The sequence below is a fragment of the Aquila chrysaetos genome, chromosome 12 (assembly GCF_900496995.4).
Source record: "Aquila chrysaetos chrysaetos chromosome 12, bAquChr1.4, whole genome shotgun sequence".
Classification (NCBI taxonomy): Eukaryota; Metazoa; Chordata; class Aves; order Accipitriformes; family Accipitridae; genus Aquila; species Aquila chrysaetos.
The window spans coordinates 35,462,181-35,484,749 of record NC_044015.1 but is presented as its reverse complement, the minus strand read 5'-3'; the positions used below and the strand labels follow the sequence as shown (position 1 = coordinate 35,484,749).

The 22,569-nt window shown below is 36.3% G+C and overlaps 1 protein-coding gene across 2 annotated transcripts in view; it reads left to right on the top strand.

The window, feature by feature from the left end:
• Positions 1-22,569, top strand: part of FAF1 (Fas associated factor 1) — a 177,442-nt gene that overhangs the window by 102,351 nt on the left and 52,522 nt on the right. For both annotated transcript variants that reach the window (XM_030032718.2, XM_030032717.2), the window contains exons 9-12: positions 14,586-14,681; positions 16,390-16,516; positions 17,460-17,523; positions 18,471-18,552. In XM_030032718.2, the coding sequence (XP_029888578.1) occupies positions 14,586-14,681; positions 16,390-16,516; positions 17,460-17,523; positions 18,471-18,552 (369 nt within the window). The remainder of the gene's footprint in view (positions 1-14,585; positions 14,682-16,389; positions 16,517-17,459; positions 17,524-18,470; positions 18,553-22,569) is intronic.

Below are 22,569 nucleotides of genomic sequence, written 5' to 3'. Positions count from 1 at the left end.
GTATCGGTAGGATAGGTCAAGGCAGTCCAGATCTCCGAAGTACACCATGAGACAATGTACTGGTGGAGTATATTGTATGTATGTCACCATTCCACCTCTCCATCTACATGCACAAGAACTGCATTGGAGGTTTTTGTGTCCCAGCAGAGGCAGCAGCAGGAACCACTCTTCTTCCTGTGAGTTTATACCAAAGGAGTGGTAATCTTCACTGAAGAGAGTTTTTGCAGGACCACCAGTGTCTTACTTTCTCTGAAGCACCTAGCTATGGACAGTCAGTAGTCATTACAGTCACTGGACATTACTAGCTAACTCTGAAGTAGCCTGTCATCTCCTGCAGGTATGTAGGCTGTTTAGCCTCTAAACTCCACCTCTGTGCTTGATGCTCAGCTGGGCTTTCCTCCAAACCAATTATATATTTTGCCACGTAGTAATAGCACCTTGTATACATTAAGCTGTATCCCAGATTTCATAGGAGGGTGCTTTTGCTCTTTTTTTAAGAGATCTACTCCTGAGATAACTCCCACTCAACAAGCTGGTTTGAAGATATGCTAAAAAATTGCCTCTGCTGATCAAATTACACTAAGCTAGAGTTTAACCTACAACTGTATCCTGTTAAAAAGTTTTCATTCTCAGTACTTTTGGAGCCTCATCTTCGAGATCCCTTTGTACATTCATCAAACACTGTATTGCCACAGACACATCTCTGAAAGGTGATGTGTTTGGTGGAGCAGCCCTGCAGCCCGTTTTTGCTTGAGCAGGCAGAGTTCCTCTGCACAAAGGGCACGGTTTGGCATAAGCTAGTAGGTGCTGAGGTTCTTGGAGTACTCAGTGAAGAACGAGAGAAAGATACTTCAAATTCAGTTAACAGGAGTGGTCTTATTTAGGTGCTCTAACTCACCTTGCAGAAACTAAAATATTCATTCCAGTGCCAAGATGTTATAGAAAGACTACATTTACTTCATGCCCTGCTGAGAGAAGCTAGCAAGAGCTATTATCAAAGTCTCCTTTTCTCCTCAGTCATTTAATAGTAGCAGCTTCTCTTTTATTCTGTGCTCTTGGAGAGCAGAATAGGAAGTGATAATCTCCTTGGAATACAGCAGACACCTGTTTGATAAGTGGTAATTGCATTATTCCTGGAGGATTATCACAGTAGTTCTTGTTTCTTTGTAATGAAACTCCACTATATAAGCAGAGCAGAGCTTCACTATAAGATGTATGAAAATCCATTGCAACAGATTGAAGGTGTTTGGGACTCTGTAAACAGAGTTTCACTTTAAGTAAGTGTATGGTAAGTGGGCTTGCCGTGTAATAGCAGAAGCAAGCTATGTAAAATTACAGCATCACTTTTGTTGTTTTATAGAAAAGTGAGAATATTTGCTATTGCTAGAACCTCACTTGGGGTTTGTTCTAGTTGTGTGCAGAGCCTGATATAATAGTCTCAAATGCTTCCTTTAAAAAAAAGGTATTTAAATAATGTTAGATTAGTCCATAGATGACTTTTTAAATGCTTAGAATGGAGTTAATCTGGTCCTCTGTTGGGACTTTTTTGTTGAAGTCCAATAAACTGTTGATAAACGTGGAACCAAGAAAATACTAGTTGATAAATCTATTTTAGACAGGTAACTTCCTCTACCAAACAAGAGAAGAGCTCTGTTTTCAATAGGAATCACTGGATTGAATTCCTTTTCTAAATGTAGTTACTGCCCAGTGGTCAAAACATAGACCTGAGACAGATTTGTAGCTCTGCAGAGTTTACTTATGACATTTAATAAAGCACTTTACTTAAGCAACTCAAGCCTTCTCATTTCTAAGAGGAGGCCTGAGATTTAATGCCAAACTTTCATAATGAAAGTAGAAGAAAAGTAGCTACATGGCCTCAGCTAGATTTCAGTAGAAACTGGCCATCTTATTTTTGTTAGATGGCTAAGAAAATCCAGTCTAACATGTTGGGAATGTTTCATGTTTATCCAGTCCTTAGAGGTCTTCAAATAGAAAGACCCTTTATAAATGCTTAATTTTTTAGTTATTTATGTTCTTTATCTTTGCTTGTCACACTTGAAACTATCATACATCAACCAAGCACACACAATATGTAGTTATACTGAATGGAAGAAATTAATGCATTTTTTAGCTGCAACCGCCCCAGCCCAACAACTTACCATTTGAGAATACTAAAATACTGTTTAGTGTTAATACAATTTATTATTTCTAGTTTTGAACATTTTTCCTTTAATTGAGGAGGTTATGTACTCAGTGCTTTTAATTGTACTGATGCAAAGCGTTAAAAGGCCTTTTCATATATTCCAGGTCAGGGAAACAGAAAATAAGCAAAAATCATCCTTTTCAGAAGCTCATTTTTAGAAGTCAGTAACACCATGTTTTCAAAAGGCTAACACTGCAAAAATCCAATTCCTGAAAAGTGGTATGCAGGAAGAAGAGGCAGCATAAAAAGCCTATCAGTGTTTGAACCATTTGTTGGAAGCAGTGTTGCTAGCACAACTGCTTGAACTCTGCCAAGGAATTATATAGTGCTGGAAACATATCCAGGCACTCTTCTGTTTGCCATCCAAAGCATTGTACAATGCTGTGAAGTAAATGGCATCCCACCATAGACCTGAAACGTGCCAAGTATTTGGCTGATACTCTTTGTGAATGCAAAGCAGTTCCCAAGATATATCTGTGAATATCTGTGGGCAATATGTGATCTGGATGAATTGAATTGGTTCTTGGTTTATACTGTTGCTTATTATTTCACTTACAATTGTTTCTTACCTTAAAAATCTGTTTAACAGTTTTGTATCTCTTCTGAATAGCAAAAAATAGGCAATTTGTGATCAGACTTAGAACAAACAATATTATTATGTCCTCTTCTATGGCAATTATGCAGTTACTTAAAGAAAATATCAGAAACCTAACAGACACTGTGTTTCAACGCAGAAGCCAGCAAATGAAACAGGACAATGTTAGTACCTTGACTACTTTTCAGCCCGGATTTTGAGGAAAGGAAATATAGGAAGACAGATTAAGTCTGTTTAGTGTTTTTCAATTGTTATGAGTCTGAATCCATATTAAGTGCAGCTGAATTTTTCACCGTCACTGTTAGAGTATCAAAAGTAAGACTAAGGTGTATCACAAAATACAATAACCAGACTGCAGAGCATGTGATGGTCCTCAGAGAACTGATGGGTGAGTGGATGCTGGTGCTTTCCCACGTTTTCAGGTACCAGAGGGATTCTCGTCCTTTTTCTTACAGACCTTTTCTTTTGTTTACCTTGATCCTTCTCTCATTTGGCAACATGAAATGGATGAATGCTTTGACTCCTGGTATTTGTTGTCACCCAAAGGCAGTCTCTCTCTAGCTTGGGAAAGGTTGGGAATCCCAGTTTATCTATGAATAACACTCTATTAGTCGTAATAGATCTTGTTTTGGTGAGAGAGTATTTATTTTCGGTTCCTGAGACATTCAGGAATGTACAGTGAGTTATAACCTGTTCCCAGGCATGTATGTTTTATAGATCAATTCACACAGGTGTACTTGTTAATAAACTCACTTAACCAATTTACATGCATAAGTTTTAACCACTAAGTAATTAGTGAAAGCATTGCCGAGGAACTGGAAATTTGGGAAATGTGTCATTATTTGCATATCAGTATAAAGCAATTACTAAATTAAAGAGTGCACGTTGTGACAAACATGAAGCTCCTTTACTGTTGCTTTGTCAGTGCACATTAACATCAACTTGATGTGAAAGCCTGGCTTTCTCTGCATGAACTAAAAATCCTAAGGCAGAAGTACACAATGAATCACCCAGAGTTTGGAGGCTAGCACGCTGAATTGCCTTGGGGTTCAGACTGAGGAAAGAAAAAACTGATGTAAAAGACCATTGAGAAAACGTATCAGTGGAAAGTAATTAACTCAAGATCCACAATTAGCCTCATGGTCTATACTTAACTGTGTTCCAGGTCTTTCAGCGTTTATTTAATTCTGTTACCCTGTGTTTCAAATAGCTGCAAATGGCTTGGCAGATTTTTCGTCCTTTTTAATATTTACAGTTTTTGTCTGAGAAGAATGAGCTCTGTAAGTGATCATGGGTATTTATTTCAGTCTCTCAAGTATATCTTTTTCTTAGTAGAATCTGTTGTACAAGGAAATTTTTCCTTTTGTTTCTTTTAAATATATTTGTGGTTTGAAGCAACATTAAGTACTACAGTATCTGTCCTTCTGCTTTAATTCCTAACTTGCCTAACTAGGCTTAATCAAATGAGAAATAATCAAAACCAGGGATAATCTTCTCTTTCATTCAGCTAGCAAATGAGAGTGATAGATTCACAGTAATACGGCTGGTGATTAACAGCAACCATAGCAAAAACTGGCATGTGTGTTCAACCAGCGTACCAGCGCTGGGTGTTCCCAGAGGACTGGGCACAACTTTTTCTCAAGCTTGTACAGAAACTCTCGGCAGCATTTTGTGAAGCTTGCTTTATCGTGGTTGTGGCTGTGACTCCAGCATCCCGCATCTGGTGTCTGAAAAACACAAGTGGTCTGCTCACTGTGCCATGGACTCTTCTCCAGCCTCCCTTCTCCCACCCCGCGTGCCGTTTGTCCACAAGTCAATTCCAGAGCATCTTCACCATGCTGCTGCCTTCAGCACGTTGTGTAAAGTTCTCCCAGGGCTGTGTCTTTATACTGCAGCAGAAGGAATAAGATACGTACATTTAATATGCAGCCTTTTGGAATAAACTGCAGAAGAATTTTGGAGAATTAAAGAAAACAATCTCTTAATCTAAAATATTTATCAAATTTTTAAAAATTATTAATATTTAAGACACTTTTTTCAGTTCAGATCTTTTTTAACTTTTGGGTTCTGTGTTTTAACTCTATAGCATTCCTTTGTGATTTTAATCTTCATTATAGTTCAAAGATCTACCATGGGAACATCACTGAAATCCTTGGAATGAATTTCCTACAACCTGTGTTGACAGGTTTAAATTACGTACTCTGACACTGTTCTTGTGGCTGGATTAGAAACTTTTTTTCAAGTTAAACCTGCGATAAGTAATTGTCACAGCGCGCTGGCACAATGCTAATTTGAAGTGACATGTCCAAACTGGCCTCAGTAACATGAAGAACCCTAACAGGTGTGAGGGGTGGATCTTCCCATGGGCCCTGCTGAACTTCTAACAGGGGAAAAATAGTAGAAAAAGTGAAATGAACCTTGAATAAAGCTGTCAGCAGTAATTATCTCAACAACACTTTGTGAGGAGTTAAAATAAGCATTGCTGATTTATAACCTGAACACACTCCACCCTAGAGATTTTTTTCATCCAGTTAGTGTTTAAAGTGAAACGTTGAATACCTGTCAAGATTTTTTTTTTTTTTTTTTTTTATTGAAGATGCATAATGAAATTGAAGTTATTTTCCAGAGGAAGTTAATTTCAAGGGCTGTCAAATTTTTTAAACTCTTCTATTCATTTTAATATTTGTACAATAGTTTAATAAAACAAACAAACCTAGAGCATACTTGACTGTTTTTCCCAGCTAATGCTATTTGATGTCAAAAGACAAAGTGGCTAATGTAGAATTACATCCACTTTTTATTGTTGTTCAAGGAGGGATAAGTGTTTACATGATAGTAGATGAGCTTTGGTTGGTTGATTCATTTTTTTAAAATCATCTACTAAACTTGAATAGCAATGTCTTGACCAGTATAGACTGAAGAGAGCCCTTCAGTTCTGTATAGTAAATCTCTCTGAGTCTCGTAATTAATTTCATAGTACAAAAAAAGCCTTTGTTTCAGTAAATTTCCAAAAAATGCATTCAATAGACTTTTTTTTTTTTTTAATTGGAGTGTACCTTCATTTTACAGTGGGATACTTGCTTGTTGTTGCTGTGATAACACTTGTTTTATGTATACAATATATTTCAGTATGGATAGAAGTAGTTTTACAGTCTGTTACTAATGAAGGAATACTTGCTAGCTTTGAGAAAAGAGCAAAGCAAAAGATTAACATTAATTCACAGAAAACCTGTAATCCTTGAAGTTTTAAACATGAACACGTGTGAATTCTTAAATCATGTATCACTGACTTTTTGAGATTATACACTGAAAACAAGATAGATTCTTTAATGTATAATTTTACAGCGATAAGTGATGGGTTTGGCAGTGTTGAGCACCAATTTATTCCCAAGGAATTTAGTGAGGGTTTGTCTGAGCACAACAGGCTGCCCACACATTGTTAATAATGCTTGGTTAAACACTGAGAACTAGAGCCATGGCAAGAACAACCTAATGTGAACGATGTCTCATGTCATAGCATCATTTTTCTTGAAATGATGAGACTCTGAGTATCCTCAGAAATAGCATGGGCTGCTTGGGAGTCTACCACCTCCTTCCTACATGGATTGGTTTCTGTGTGCTTGGGTCTCCAACCAGGAAAGAGCATGGAGCTGTCTGATATTCTCTGGAGAATCACGAAAGATTGCCAAAGACTTCCCACGCTCTTAATTTTCTCTGCTTCAATATTCATATTCAAGGGCTGTGCTGGATGCATTTAGAAACCACTGTTCTCTTCAACTGTTTGTATAATGGAAAACTTCCCACTCTTGCATTTCAAGTGTGGAAGTGGAACTTCCTCTGCCGTTATTCACGTGCTGTACCTCTCCTCCCTCCCTTTTACACTTTGATTTTTCCTATATGCTACATTAACTGCTATCTCCCTTTCACCACACAAATATTCCTTGCTTGATGTTTTGCTCACTTCTTTAATCTCAAAAAGGATAGGTTACAAAAGAAAAATGGAAACGCTAGTATGCTGGGAGCAGCAGCCTCACCAGTCTTGCTCCAATGGTAAGCAGAATAACTTCTTTTCTAGGCATTTCAAATAGATTGTTTTATAATTTGTTCCTGTGTCCTTCTGGGGAGTAATGTTAGGTTGAACTGGTCTGCAGTCCCCTAGATCACCCTGAGATTCTGACTTAAAGACCAGAGGTCTGAGGTGTAGGTCTGTGCCTTCATCTACCCTGCTGAAAAAGTTTTTCTCTCTAATTTCCCATTCTGCCCAGTTAGCATGGTAATCTTTTTGAACAGGGAACTTAATTTGTCTAGTGAGGAGAGATAGATGACATCTTTTTAGGCCAGGAGAAATGAACTTGTTTGAATTCTGAGATCTGCTCATCAAGAAGAAGGGATTAGCAATGATGAATATGCCTTGCAGACATCTAAACTCAAGTCTGTCTAGACTAAGCAGCAAGAGAATTTTTCGCTTATCACAGTCTCGCTTAGACCCTGTCTGAATGGATGGGTCTAATGGATGGGCTGAACCTGGAGATACAGAAAGGCTCCTTTGCAGGGGCCGTGCTATTCAGCCAAGATGTGGAAAACTGATGAATTGTTTTGTCTTTGTTACCTTACTGCTCTTGGTCCACTTGGGCTATGAAAATGTTTGATCCCTAATACGCCTAGTATCCAAACTCAGCTAGTAGTACCGTATGCATATAGAGTGCAATAGAAAAACTAGGACAGAAATGTTCCTTCTCAAACATTTTGTCCCTTCTCAAGCTTCATATAGATGTCTTCAAAGATTGGTTTTTTCCCTAGCTTCAAGAAAATGCGTGCATACAAACTTCTGTAGTATCATTGACATTTATCATACTTGGGGAATTGGCTTATGCTGTAACAAAAAGTCAAATAACAGAATAGTAAGTTTAATATGAAAACTGAAATGCTTGATAAATCTCCTTCCTTGCCCCTCTATCCTTACCCCTTCTCTTACCTGATGAGGGGAGAAAAGCATCATAGCAATTGCTCCAACAAGAAAAAGGATCAAATTATTTGGAAGTGAAATTTTCACAGTGGAGACACCTGTCAGTCATTGAGTATTTTGCTACGGGCACCTCTGTCTTATGTTATTTTGAATAATTGAGCATGGCGTGTTATGAAATGTACTCAGTCATGTTTGTTTCTTTATACATTAGCCATGTATCAGTGAGTAAACCAGTAAATGAAAAAGCTAAGCAACTCACATTTTGAGCACAGTGAAAGGGCTGTCACATGGAGTATTTGAACCAGGATTAGGTTTCAGTCTGTAGGCAACAGTGCGTTCATTTCTGATTAAGAATTTTTTGTGTGATATATGTGTATTGTAAATCTCCACGTGTGTACTGCAGCCTGCTATGCAACTTTTAGAAAGAGCTCTCGTTCAGCTGATGACCTCCTGATTTATAAATATTATTTTGGGATATCATTTCCATGTTTGTTAATATATTTGTTTCTAATATGAAACTGCAGCTAGCTAATATTGACAAGCTAGTTATGGCCAAGGTACTAAATAGAAGCCACAAAGGTCTGTTAGATTTCAGAGTTGGTATATACTGTAATAATAATTGTTGAGGGTTGTTAGAAGTTCGCAGTTGTGGTAGAATTCCCCTTGTTGAAACAGCTCTGATTCAAAGACTATTCAAGCTTAGCGTGAACTTCTGTTCTTAATTAATTAGGTAACTTTTTACTCATAGTGACTTTACAGTACTTTTAATAATACTCTGAATGTTGCTCGCATGCTGCTATTGTTTCCAGGGTGAAAGAAAGGGTTTGGGGTTTCAAGATGCTTGTATAATCTCTATTGAAATTTGACTTCACAGAGTGAGTAATAATATTTTTGGCATATATTTCTGGAGATAATCTTCTCTTGCCTCTTAAGGAGAGCACTGGTTGTACAGTGATAACAGTGAAGGCATAAAACATTCTCAAACCAATACTGAGACAAGAGAGAGCTACTGCAGTTACTGACTTCTGGAGGTTGTTTATCCAGCCAGAACTCCATATTATGATCCGTGCTAACAGCAGATTTATCTTCAGCACAGATACTCTGCGGGCTTGATTTTTTCCCTCCTGCTTAACAAGGGGAAAACAGACATTGACAGTTTTCACCAGAATTAATATTGATACCCAGAACATTAAGTATAATTCTGGAATTTATTAGATGTGATGTTCTAAAGATAGTGCATTAGAGAGAGACGGATGGGAAAGGCACTGCACTGGATGAAGCACCTCCTTGTCTTGGGCTAATTACGAGAGCTATAGCAAACAGAGATGCCATCTTGAAAGATTTGGGATTAGGTAATCTGCGTGTTCCTTAACTGCTTGAGATTATAAAAACCAAAAGGCTAAATTATGCACTTTGTATGCTAAACCTGCCCACCTCCACATTTGAGTATATGCAAGTTTTATTTCTACCTGTTCAACATTATAGAGTCTAAAGGGATGCATTAGAAAGCCTGTACCTTCTTGGTAATTACACATGGAGTGATGTCTTTTGGAAGGTTTTCTCCTGTGGCTTCTTCCATCCAGCTGTGCTAGTGAGTGCAGGTAGAAAGCTGGAACTATAATTTTACCTAACTGTTTTTCAGGATGCTAGAAATGGAGGGCAGGTTATTAAGACTTCCTTTTGCCTAATATACTACAAGCTGACCTTGAGTATGACTGGGAGTTAGTCTGCTTTTTATGGGAGTTTCATGAAGGAGAGTTGAGTATTGGAAAACATGCTTTTTTTTTGTACACCAGAATTTTGTTTGCTTACCTTAGCTCTGAGTAAGGCAGAAAACATGGATTATTTTCCTTTACCTCAGGAGGAAATCACACTATGAGAATTCCCCCATTTAATTTTCTATTGAGAGAGATAATATACAACCAAACATAATTCTGCTTTAGAAGTACAGCTAATTGAATAATTCAAGTCATTCATTGCAGTCAAGTAATACAGAAATTACATTTCTTTTTATGATCTTTTTACTATATATTAAAAAATCCAGCAGGTATGTCCACTGCAAGGTTTTTGTTCTAGTTCAGGTTTGCCATTGTCAGTTAATGCCTGTTGCTTCACTTGCTGTGCATAAGCAAGTGAACTCTGGCATCATTGATAGACTCCTTTCTTTTGCATATGGATCAAGTGTTCTGTGAATTTTTTTCTGATGCTTTGTAAGGTTTATATTTTGACCTTTGAATTTCTGAGAGCAACTGATCAAGAATCTCTAGTTTATGTCCAAAAAATGATATTAGAAAAGGAAATACTTTGCCATGGAAAAATATCACTCCAGTGAGTTGGAAAGGATTCTTCATTTGAGTAGCTCAAACAATAAAGATAGTTACCCTGTTACAGTGACTGAATTTGTTTCTCATTTTAAGTGGTCTTTTAAACAATCAAAAGCTGTTTTTTAAAGTTGACAACTACCAGGTGATACAGCTGAAGGGCTACATATAATAACTTGCCCTGGTTAACAGGAACAGTGGTGAGTACCTGTATGTTTAGATAGATGTGTTAATGTACATTAAAGCAAACCAAACAAGCAGAACTCCCACACACTTCAAAACCTCAAAACTCTCACTGCTCTTGTAGCAATCAAATACTTAACAAAGAGCACAAAGTAAATCAATATTCCTACTTTCCTTAAACGTTATCCCTTATGCTTGCTTGTTTTCCATGGGTCTGGTTAAAAGAGCTACAACCCTTTAGAGAAAAGGGATCCCTTGATGACAAGTATCCTGTGAACAGCACAACCTCTCCAGAGCAGGCCCATTATGTATCTGCGGCTCTCATCTTCTGCAAGGTGACACGTTTTGCAGGCTTGTCTTGCCTACTGCACCTGTGAACCTCTGGAGCTCCTGGGGAAGTTTCCTGCTGTTGATGACCATGGTAGGGATTTTGATTTGCTCCAGAGCTAGCTGATACGGACAGAAGCTGTTCTGCTAAAGATCATTGACTCTCTTGGCAGTGATTTGACAGGTCATTCTCCATCTCATCCCTCTGGAAAGGCCATACTTTGCAACGATAAGCACTGAGAGGATAACAACAAGCCTAATGGATAAGTCTGTAAATTATGTGCTTCAAGGGCCTGCCTGTTTTTCTACCATGATTTATTTTCTAAAGTATGTTCTGACTGAAATACAGGCAGCTTTGTGGCAAGATGAGTTGTCTTAGTGTTTTATTCAGGTTACTGGATTGCTAGAGAAACTCGTGTCTGTATTTACATGGACCAAAGAGTGGGTGTTTCCAAAATGACTGTCATAGTTGAGGATGAGGAAGAAGCTCCAGTTCTTTACAGGTTATTGCTTTAAACTGGCCACTTTGGATGTCCAACTATATTCTATAAGGTATTAGAAAGCTTTTAGGGCTTGCCTTCATACTTTCCTCATTAGATACGGTTGCCATTAGAAGCTCTTTTGAAGTGCTGTTTTTCTCGATTAGCATGTGGCTGAATGTGAGGAAGACCAATTTGTCATATGCAATTACTGTTTTCCTGATGCAGTACACTGAGCTTATAATTTTTGTATCAGCGTTTCTCAGTGGAGAGAGTTCTGCAGCTGCAGTTCTCTGCTGGTATCGTTCCTTTATGTTCCTACTACTGTTTATCTTGCTCAGATCTTCAGTGTCTTGATAAAATACCTCTGGACCTGTACAAGAGACTGAGTTTGCACCGCCTTTTATAATTTCAGAAGTCTGCAAGAGTGGGAATTAAGTTGTGCCAACAAACTCTTTCTAGAAGATCACAAACTTGTGAGATTATGGACTCGTAATTTTTCCTATTAATCTGAGCATGTGATGGCAGCAGCACTCTGGAGTTACATGCTCTCAATGATTTCTTTCCTTGCTGCATGAAATACTTGAAAAAATAGTCTTTTTAGATTGTTCTAAAGGATATTTCTAGAAGCTTCTACATAAAAATGATACTTTCTAACAGGAAGAATAATCTATTGTTTAAAGCACCTGGTCTCACTCTGGATTTGGCAAATATTTCTAGGTTGATCTGGAAAGTTCTTGGCAAAGAATCCTGCATGTTCGGATCAGAAAAGATGTTGCTTAACTTTATCCCCCAATTATTAATGCTGGCAATTGAAATACAAATCATCTTACACTGAACATTTACAAATAAATTCAGTGTCTTAGTGTTGGAAAGCACAAGTGAGCATTAGACCCATTTTTTTTCTCTCTAAATTGTAGGTTTGGTAATGGTCTTTCTTTTAGTAGTTAAAATATGTTTTAAGTATCCTTTGTGCACTTTTAGTCCAGGTCGTACCATTACCTTTTTGCATGCCAGTAGCAATCTGTTCAATATCTGTGCTGTCTCCTAAAAGGAATCTGCTCCTGCCACTCTCCCTGGAATGTTCCAAGGCTTCAATTTTATTGTCTTTCCCCTTAAAAAAGCTATAGGAAGCCAAAAAGGAGATGACTTAAACTTTCAGCAAGCATGAGCAGTCTATACACAGTGTTGGACAAGAGATCTGGCTTTTCAGTATCATCTTCAGTTACTTTTTGCAAGTCATTTTGCCTACTTCTGATTCTGTTTCACTTTCCACCTCACATACCTTTCAGCTGTGAGACCTTTTGAGTAGGGATTTGCATGTGTACATTTACTGCCTAGAAAAATGGACTAACCTTATTTATTTTTGCTTTAATGTATTATTTATTTCATAATCTATATATAGCTCATTATTGGTGCCAAGAGTCCTGCATATGCGCCTTTCAATGTCTCTTCTTGCACTTGTGAAAGCCATCCGATTCAAGCTACAGTACTCGCATAACAGTGATTTTCATGCAGAAAAAGAAAATATTCTGAAAAGTTAGTGACTTTTGAGATTTTGCACAATCAGATGGGCTTATGAGTTGAGAATATGGGTAGTCAGGTACTCAGGCTCCAAACCAGTATTTTCAGTTTTGGAGTTGGTAAAAAGATTTTGTCCATTTCCATGGGAAGATGGCTGTGACACAGCGATTCGTATATCTAATGTACCGCAACCCTGTTTGGGAGTAGGCAGATGCAGTATTTGGAAACAAAAAACTCTCCAAGAGCAGCCTGACAGCTAAACAGTTCTTGCCACTGAGATGCTTCAGTGAGTGCTCCCATCAGTAAATTGGCCTGTGTTCAAAATATTTGTAGCAGTTGAGGTTTGCTATCCATGGCACTGGACCGAGCTGCCTGAAAAGTAATCTTTTGCTTAGTGTTGATGTTTTTATGATTTCCAAAATAAAGATTAAACTTTCTGGTGCAAGAGTCTCTCTTGAGAGAGGACTCTCCTTTATCTTAGAGCGAAGATAACTTAATTCTAGAGAAACATTCACACTGTAGGGTTATTTTGAAATGAAAGGCAGAGCTTCTATTTGTCCTAGCCTTTCCTTTGCAAAAACTTCTCAAAAAAAAAAAAAAAAAAAAAAAAAAAAGTGAAGGGGGATGGCCATTTCTCACATAGATGTGCACAAAAACCCAACATTCCAGCAACTGTCTGGAGAGTAGGATGAAATGTGCTCTGATGTTGAACCCCTTCTGCTGTTAGCTCATTTTCGAGAGATGCTTTGACACTATAATATAGGGTTGCAAATTGGAATTGCAACACCCTGCTATTGGGCCAAGTGATGAAGCAGCACAATAACTGCCTGCTTGATCTTACCACTCTTTCTTTAATGGGTATGTAAAAGATATCAGGAGCCTTTCCAGGCATCTGTCAGGGTATTTGATGCTGTTAGGTAGGGAACTTCAGTCTGTGTGTGGTTAGTGTGCATGTGTGGATGTTTTACTAGTATTTTATATAGTGTGGTAACTACAGGGCAAAGTTTCAGGTTTTATAGCAGTTGGGTTTTGTTTATTATTAAAAGCTTATAAAAATACTAATTAAACTGGTGGATTATTACAGAGAATACAGTTCTTATGCTCTTGTCACAGGAGTTTCATAGGTAATTGGTCTTGACCTGTATGTCGTCTTTAATATTTCATTTGCTCCAGAGTATTATTACTCACTTCCTTTAAGAGGATAGCTAGGCTTTTTATGCAGCTAAACTTGCGTTTAACCTTGCTATGAGAATGTGACAGTAGGCTAGTTCAGACAGGTTAACGTTCATTTGGTAATCAGCCTGCTTCAACCTGCAGCAAATTAAATCTTTGTGAGTTCTAGCAGACAAGTGATAAAGTCATTCTGAATTATGTATAAAAATAAATGGGGTATTTTCAGTGCTCATGGCAGTAAATGAAATTTAAGACTTATGATTTATTCTTGGATTTTTTTGGGGGGGATGATTGAAATTTATTTTACCTTAATGTTTTTACAGTCTGATTAGGAAGATGCTGTATTTCTGAAATACATAATGTAAGTCTCATTCTGTGCCCTGCAAAAATAGTAATCATTTTTATAGGATCTGGAACGTCTTCAACATTTGCTTATTGATTAGGAAGGAAAAATTTACATTTACTTCATCAAAACGTACCACTGTAAAAGTTACCACGTACAAATAATGGTTCAAACTTCAGTACTGATTTAGGAGAAAATAACAATTCAAGACAGTTTTGAGTTTGCAGTTCCATTTTGTTTGTTTTGATACTCTGTGCATACACACCTGTAAAATTTAGTTGATGTTTCTTTCAATATTTTTATGTAAGGAATCGTTTTAGTTTTTAAGGGTTCTTTCTTTATGGTTGTATAATTAATTTGGTCTTCTGCGGTGCAGTCTTCAGTTCAAATCTCAAAGCAACCTTAAAAAACAACAAAACAACCTTCATTTGAAACTATGGCTTTAATAAACAATCATTGCTTTGTTTGTAGATGACTCTAGCTGTATCGGGACTGACTTTTCCTTGCCATAGACTTACAGTTGGAAGAAGATCTTCACCCGTACAAACAAGGGAACAGTCAGAGGAGGTAAGAACATCATCTTCATTTTACCAGTATACTCTAGGAAGAAGCAGGGAAAGCTCATTTCACAATGCTCACTGTCCCTTCTATTGTCAAATATGTCAGTAGAATTACATCTTAAAAGAATCAATTTACAATTCCTGTAACAATTAATTGTGACAAAGTAAGGAACTGGGTAAATGAGTCATTGAAAAAAAGAGGAAAAACAAAATAAGCAAGCCACACTAAGCACTGAAAAATACTGCAAATTAAATAGAAGTTTGAAACGTATTTTCAGTATTAGCAAAAAAAGTTGTTTGCAGACTGTGTAAACTGCTGTTTTGTTGTTTATTAATAGTTTGGGCTAAAATCTCCAATGCCTTTGTCCTTTCTCAAAATGAATTTAATATAAGCGGTTTCCCATTTTCCACACGCTTTTCTTACCATTTTGTTTAGAGAGCTATAGCAAATAAGGTTTATCTTGCTGCACAAAAAGGATGTGTTTCAATCTGTTCAGCTCATTTGAGTTCGAAAGACATAGCTGTGAGGCACGGTCAGGATGCAAGCCTGGATATAGGCTGTTGGATACTTGTTAAAAGTTAGAGGATGGTCAGACAGTGCTGTTCTAGCTCTACCTAAACCACTTAGCAGGTTAAATAGATGGTTATTATGGTTATTGTTTTCTCCTGAGATCTACCAGCATAACGATGTATCATTGCTGCTTTACTTCATTCTTTCAAAATTATCTGACTGAGTTTGTTCACCTTGTAGAATTTTCTTGTTGACTAGTTCACTCAGTAAGTGTTCTTTATTTGAAGTTCTTTATGTGTAGCTGTTGTAGAGAGAGATCCAGCATGTTTGGAGCTCTTTGCTCCTCTCGTGGTCACTTGCATGCTAGAGCTGAAATCTCACATTCTGTAATATACTTTGTTGCACCTTCAGGGATTCATGTAGATTTTCTGTAGTATACTCTCACCATAACTTCTAGGTCAAGTGGAGCTGGAATTGTCGTTCATGAAAGCAAGTCAATTTAGAGGCAAGTTAACGTTGAATAGCTAAAACGAACGTTTTTCTGAGCTGTTTTATGTTTCAGAGGACATGAAATCCAAAAGATCTGATGGTGGAAGTTGGAGGCACAGATGGGACCTTAGCTCCTTGCACAAATTTGTTGATTTTTCTCCTTTATATTGGTATGCCAAATAAATCAGCCTGTCATTCAACATGCAGTAGTCTGGTATGCCAAGTTAGGACTACGGGTGCTAAACTTGTATGTCAGAGATTGCCATACGATAGATAGGTACCTTCCCAAGGACTGTCCCCCACCATGCAAGTATTGCTAAAGTAGGTTGTATCTGGATGTCTAAAATTATTGCTAGATTGTGCAGCTTTTCTCACTCTTTCTTATGCAGTTAAACCAGCTGTAATACCATTAGATGGAAAATAGCATTAACTCTGGATAAAATTTGCTCAACTGTGTGTTCAGAGATAGTTCCTCAGTTATTAAATAATGCATTTTGTCACATAATATTGCTCTGTCAACCAGAATTCTGTTAAAAATTAGGACTTATTTATAAAAAGCAGTCTGATAATGCTATATAAAATAGTAAAATATACTGCATTTTATCAAGTGTTTTTATAGAAATGTGTAAGTATTTATCACTATGTATTTCGTATTTCACTGAAGGTGTCTGTAATACAGGCTTATGGTGGATTTTGGTTTTTTTTTTATATATAGCAATGCACCGATGTTCATATGGTTAGTGACAGTGATGGAGATGACTTTGAAGATGCTACAGAGTTCGGAGTTGATGATGGAGAAATGTTTGGAGTAGCATCATCTGCCTTGAGGAAATCGCCAATGAGTAAGAGTTGACAGTTGATTTACAATTAACTGGTGATTGTACAGCAGTAGTGAAGGCAGAGAGGTGTGATGGGTCTGCATAATAAGAAACAGGAAAGTATCTTTTGATAGGAATGTTAGAATTGTTTGAGTGTCATGTCTGATGTACATATCAAATGAAAATACTGCAAATGTAATTGGCAACTATGAAAGCATCTCCCCATGGAGGAGGCTTTTTAACCTTATGTTTTTAGCTTATAAATGAATAATAATAATTAAACTTAGGGAAATTATGATCCCATACCAAATCTTCCTGTATATAACTAGATTTCCATTTCCCTGCTTTGAAAATTCTGCAGATTGTAGCTTCAGCATCTTGTGGTGATTAATATTTTTAGCCATTTACATGAAACAAGTTTCTCGGTGATGATTTGCCCTTGAATTATGAAAAGCATTGAGCAGCAACAGTCAATTACCTCCTATATGCAATTCTGTATACTCTTTATTTAGGTTTGCATTAGTGTTATTACCTCAGAAGTTTTTTGACAGCTAATATATGTAATAATATGGAAAACTTTTTAACATTATGTATAGGAAGTTTTAAAAAAAAATAAAAAATGTAACTAGCAATATAGTGGGTCAAGCCTTTCAAGCCAGTCCTTTCATTTTAATGTATTGAAGTAAGTCCAGAGTGTTAACTCTGAACAAGTGATATATCACATTACACTGGACCCACGGATTTTACTGTTTGGAAAGCCTGAATATATTCATGAGAGCGTCTGGAAATTTCATGTCTTTCCAGAGGTTTATAGTCAATAGTCTTTCATGAAATTTATATGGTCTCTTGGTAACCACTTCAATAAGCTGTCAATGTAAAAAAAAAAAATCTATGAAGCAAGTGAGTTCACATATTAAAATATGTATCCATAAGGTTGCATTTGATTTATATTTTTAATTTTTTTAAGTGCCAGAAAATGCTGAAAATGAAGGAGATGCCTTATTACAATTTACAGCAGAGTTTTCTTCCAGGTAAGCTTAGCCTATTAACTGTGCAATTCTTGGTACAAACTAAGTAAAATTTAGTAAACAATTAAAGTAAAAATAAATGAAAGGTATATATTTTCTTGTGGGATCACAGCATATTTAGGCAACATAGTCTAATTTATTTTAAGCTTAACTTTATTAGAACTGTTTCTGAAATAAAATTATTTCTCAGTCCAAGTTAATGTGAGAGATTCTTGCCTTATTTAATTTGCCACTACTTAATATCATTACTTAATTATGTACGGGTCCAGAAGGATGATAAAGACTCTGATTATGTATAGTAATTTTAATATGATATACAGGAACAGAAAAGCTGAAACTGATTAATACTGAAAAACATATACAGAGTTGCAGTAAGAGTTTTCACAATAATTAGGTGGTTGGACAAATCTCTACTTTTAAAAAATATAGAAATGCTGCTGGTTTTTTAACTTTATACCACCAAATCATACATTGTTAAACAGTTGCCGTGTTTCATCAAACAGGTAGAAGCTGCAAACTAATGTACTGCAAAGTAATGCAAAATTTATATGCCTTCTGTTTTCACTCCTCCTGTGACGAAATGTTCATTTATATATATGAGATACATTAATGTGTAATACAAGAATAGCCTTCAATTAACCTTTAAGAATATAATAAAGAGAGGAAATAAGTTATGACTGAAAAACTATATAGAAGTTAAGGTGTCTATGTATGTAAACAGAAAGTTCTTACAATAAAATTTGTAAGGTAGTAGTTAGTTACATTGAGCTTTTGAGTGTTGGGAGACAGATGGCTTCTAAATATTTCCCTTCTGTCCTTTAAAAGTGTAGGACTTCATATTTCTCAAGGTTTAACCAATGCATTGTATTCACAGAATATATGAAGAGGTAGAATGTTGAAATTACTTATTTTTGTAAGTTTTTATTAATTGGAACTTTTATCTCAAATAGATATGGTGACTGCCATCCTGTTTATTTTATTGGATCATTAGAGGCTGCTTTTCAAGAAGCCTTCTATGGGAAAGCTAGAGATGTAAGTTTGTATTAAAAGTACTTTTTTTAATATAGGCGAAAAATGGAAATCACTGTAAATGTTTCATCTTTATTTTAAAAAAAAGTAGACTACATTTTGGAGTTATCTTGGTTTTATTGTTTGTGAAGAGTTATACTCATTTAGTTGATTGACTAAAATACTTACCTTGGTTGTTGTTGAAATTACAGTGAATAACTCATGCTTCCTAATCATTCAGGCTGTATTTTTATTGGAGTCCTTTAGTCATCAGAGCTACTCTTCCCGCCCCCCCCCCCCCCCTTTTCTTCCTGAAATAATGGTGTCCTAGCACCAGATAACACTGGCTGTGAGCCCTGTGGTTGACAAGTTCAACATTGCATGTTGGTAACTCCTTTGAAGGACGGCTAATGAAATTGTAAATTTAAATTGAAAGGTCTCTGAAATACAGTGGGCTTTTTTTGCTTTGTACAGCCTTTATCTGCCAAGTAAATTCCAGTACTAAGGTTTGGTTATTTAGTTTTTCTGTACATCCAACCAGACATCTCAAGTTTCTGTTATTCCATGCAGTTTTAAAATCGGTATTTTAATAAAATTAGAATGGGGATAGTTTATTTAAGTTTTGGTGACTTGATTCACTAAGGAGAAACCCAAACCCCTGCATAATTAAGCATAGATAAAGCTGAAACACAAACAAGAAAATCATGCTGTTTAAATTTACTTTTTGTTGTCTTGATAGATATTTAATTTTAAAATGAAGAATGTTTCGGCTTCCTGTAGTTATTCATATTGGAAAGAACAGCTATGTTATATTAGGGGCTGTTATGATAAGTGTGCAGTGTTATGAACCTACACTGTATAGCTTAAGTTAACACATACTTAACGTGCGCACAGATAGTTTTCTCAAACTCTAAGTTTAGTGAATATTTTCATGTCTTTGTGCAGATTTCAGAGCATAAATGGATACAGAATAATTCAGTGGCAAAGTGTTAATTCATAATAACTCATTAAAGTGGAACTTAATGCACGTTTAAAAGAAATCAAATTATTAACTCAACAAGAAAAGTGTTTGAGTTAGGAAGTTCACTTTGTGTCATTTCATCAGAAAGGGTTGACAGTGTATCAGTATAATAATGGATGAGAGCCCATTAGGAGCTTTCATAAATGTTTTTTTATACCTGTAAATTTGATATTAATGTAGTGCAGTTAATTAGGTTTTTAATACTCTAAGTACTTCATATACTACTTAAATAGCACATCTGAAATTCATGTCACCTTACATTTCTAATATTTTGCGATGTAGTCGGAGCAGAGCCTCATCGGGATAAAGTTATACACTTAGGAAAGTATTATTTTTGTGGCTTTTTTTCTTCAATTTTTTTTCTGCAAATATTGCCTTAATTTTTGAAAGCCCTTCCCCCCAACTATCCTGTGTAATGACATTATTTTTATTGTAACATTCTGATTTAAAACAAAGGTATGAGAGTGTATATTTGCCGTTTATTTTTACTGTGTTTTTTCCTGTTAAAAACAAGTTTTTTCAGTTCTGCCTCCTGGAATTCATAACGGAGGAAAGGGACACATAATTTAAAATTTTTATAAGTGCATTTCATAAAATAATTCAATATATATATATCAGTATAAGAAAAAAGCTTAGGAGAAATTGCAACCTGTATGTCTTCTCTTCTAATTTATACTGTGGAGGGCACTTAATTTTACCAGGGCAACAGATGAGCTTCAGGCACCAGCATTCTTCACTTGAAGTGAGAAATTGAGTTCCAAGAGTAAATAAAAACAAGATTGAAGGTTTAAATCCTCTGCTAGGCTTTTTGAACTTATATACTCATTAAATGTTTATTGGAGTGGTGGGATTACGAAGGATTTGGGTAGCTTCATCAACTGGTATATACTTAATCACTAAGTAAAACACTACATTTGATAGAGTGTTTCTCACGATGCCACACTCAATCCATCTTAATGAAAACCGCTTCAAACTGATTTAATTTGAGAGCACTTGGCAGCTTGAGTGCTCAGAGATCTTAGCCTTTTCTTGACAAATTCTCAACACTGTCCAGAGCAGAAGGTGCACTCTACAGTTCAGGCCTAGTGAGACAGCCATCAGCTACATTTTTAATCTACATTGTGGATAATTTCTCCCTCCAAAAAATCCCAGTACATACCAACTTGAAGCCTTTTTGCAGAAATATTTTGGTTTGGGTTATTTTAAGAAAACTAGGTCAGAACATGTGTTTTAAACACAAATTATAGGTTAAAATTCTTTTTAAGGAAATAGATGTTGTTCTGTTAAATCGTAGTGTCTTTCGTCTTCTTGTGTTGGAAATTCATAGTTGCTTAAGAAAAATGTTACTTGAGAAAGAAATACCTTGTAAAAAAGTTTAGATGTTTGTTACCTGTGTTTTGCTTAGCTTTTATTATTGCGGTTTTTCATTTTGAGTCTTTAGATAGTTAGGATTAACATGCATGGTGGGTATCTTTTCTCCTTTAGAGCAACTGCTACCATGATAGTGCCAGTTCTAGGTAGGAGAGATGGAATGAGCTCAAATGTAGCTCTACTTTAAAACCTACATATCTCTTTAGCACAAAGATACAGTAGCCAAGATATAGAGCTTTCCCTTCCACAACTGGTGTCCTTGGCAATGAAATCCCCAGTTACCTCCTACAGCCTGATAATTCAGGGCATTGTGTGTTCATTTCCAAGGCTTACTGTATATACAACACAAGAAAATATTTTCATTATTAATTTTTTTTAATTGGGTCAGGAAGAGAAAGAGAGACAGAGGTTTATTAAATTAACAGATAAGTTCTTTCGTGAAATTCTTCCTCTACTTATTGTACCAGTTGGAAAGAAGCATTTCTCTGTTACATTACTTCACGAAGAACAAGCTTACTCTTGCTCAAATAGCTACACTATCATAGAAATACCTAAACCTGATGCCGTGGAAGAAATCTTACAATGGACAGTTTTAAACAAGATGTTTGGGGGAGGTTTCTTTGTGACTGACAGTAGTTTGTGGGTGCCCTGTGTTCTGAAACATGAGGGGGTTTACCCTAATTTCAGGCAGTATTAATACAGGATCTTAATCGCTATATTGAATCTTACTGAGCTGTTTACTTGAATAATACGAAAGTATTTTCTTTTATTGGAGCTTGTTTGCTTTTTCATTTTTATAGGTGGTTGCTACTCTTTTATTATGAGAAAGAATAGAGACATCTGCTTTACCTTTTCAGGAGCTCTTATCTTTATATCCCTCTGTCAGATCACCTCCTGCTCCTCTCTCAACCTTTCTGTCCACTGAATTTTAATAAATATGTGAAACATCTCTCTTAGCACAGATTGGTATTGTCACCTCAATATATATTCCTGCATACTGAAAATGAACCGTGTTTTTCTTCTTCTTGAATTCTGTCTTCTAGGTTCAATTTAGTGGCAGCACCATCCCTCTCACTATGGGTACTTTATTTCCTGAATACCTAGAAGAAAGTATGCTCCTTCCGTGATTTGGCATATTCAAATAAAAGCTTGCCTTTTTTTTTGCCTTTTTTCTTTTTTTTTCCTCCCCCCTGGTGGTAGCAGAATATTCCTTCATACAGGGCTTTATATAGTATCATTTTTGTCTGTGTAACTCGAAAAGCTGTCCCTCATTATTATTTCAGCTAATTATCTTCATGCTGAACTTAATGCAGAAGAAGGATTCACAGAGAGAATTATTCTGATTTCTGTTAGACCACATTATAGAAACAGCATTGTCTGCTCTCCAGTTGTCTTGTCTAAGAAGAGAAATTTGCAGTCTGTCTTTTAAATGCTACCTCGTGTAGGGAGAAGTTCCAAATCACAATTGCAGGACAGCTTTGTGGTTTAGTCTTTGTCCTCTTTTTTCCCCCATTTATTCCCTAAATACTGCAGAGTGATGTCAAGGAGTACAGCTTCACCATCACCTTTTACTTCGACTCCAGGTGCATTCCAAATCAAGTCAAATTGCTACTCCTACATTTTATAAGGAGCTTGATCATATTGTGTAT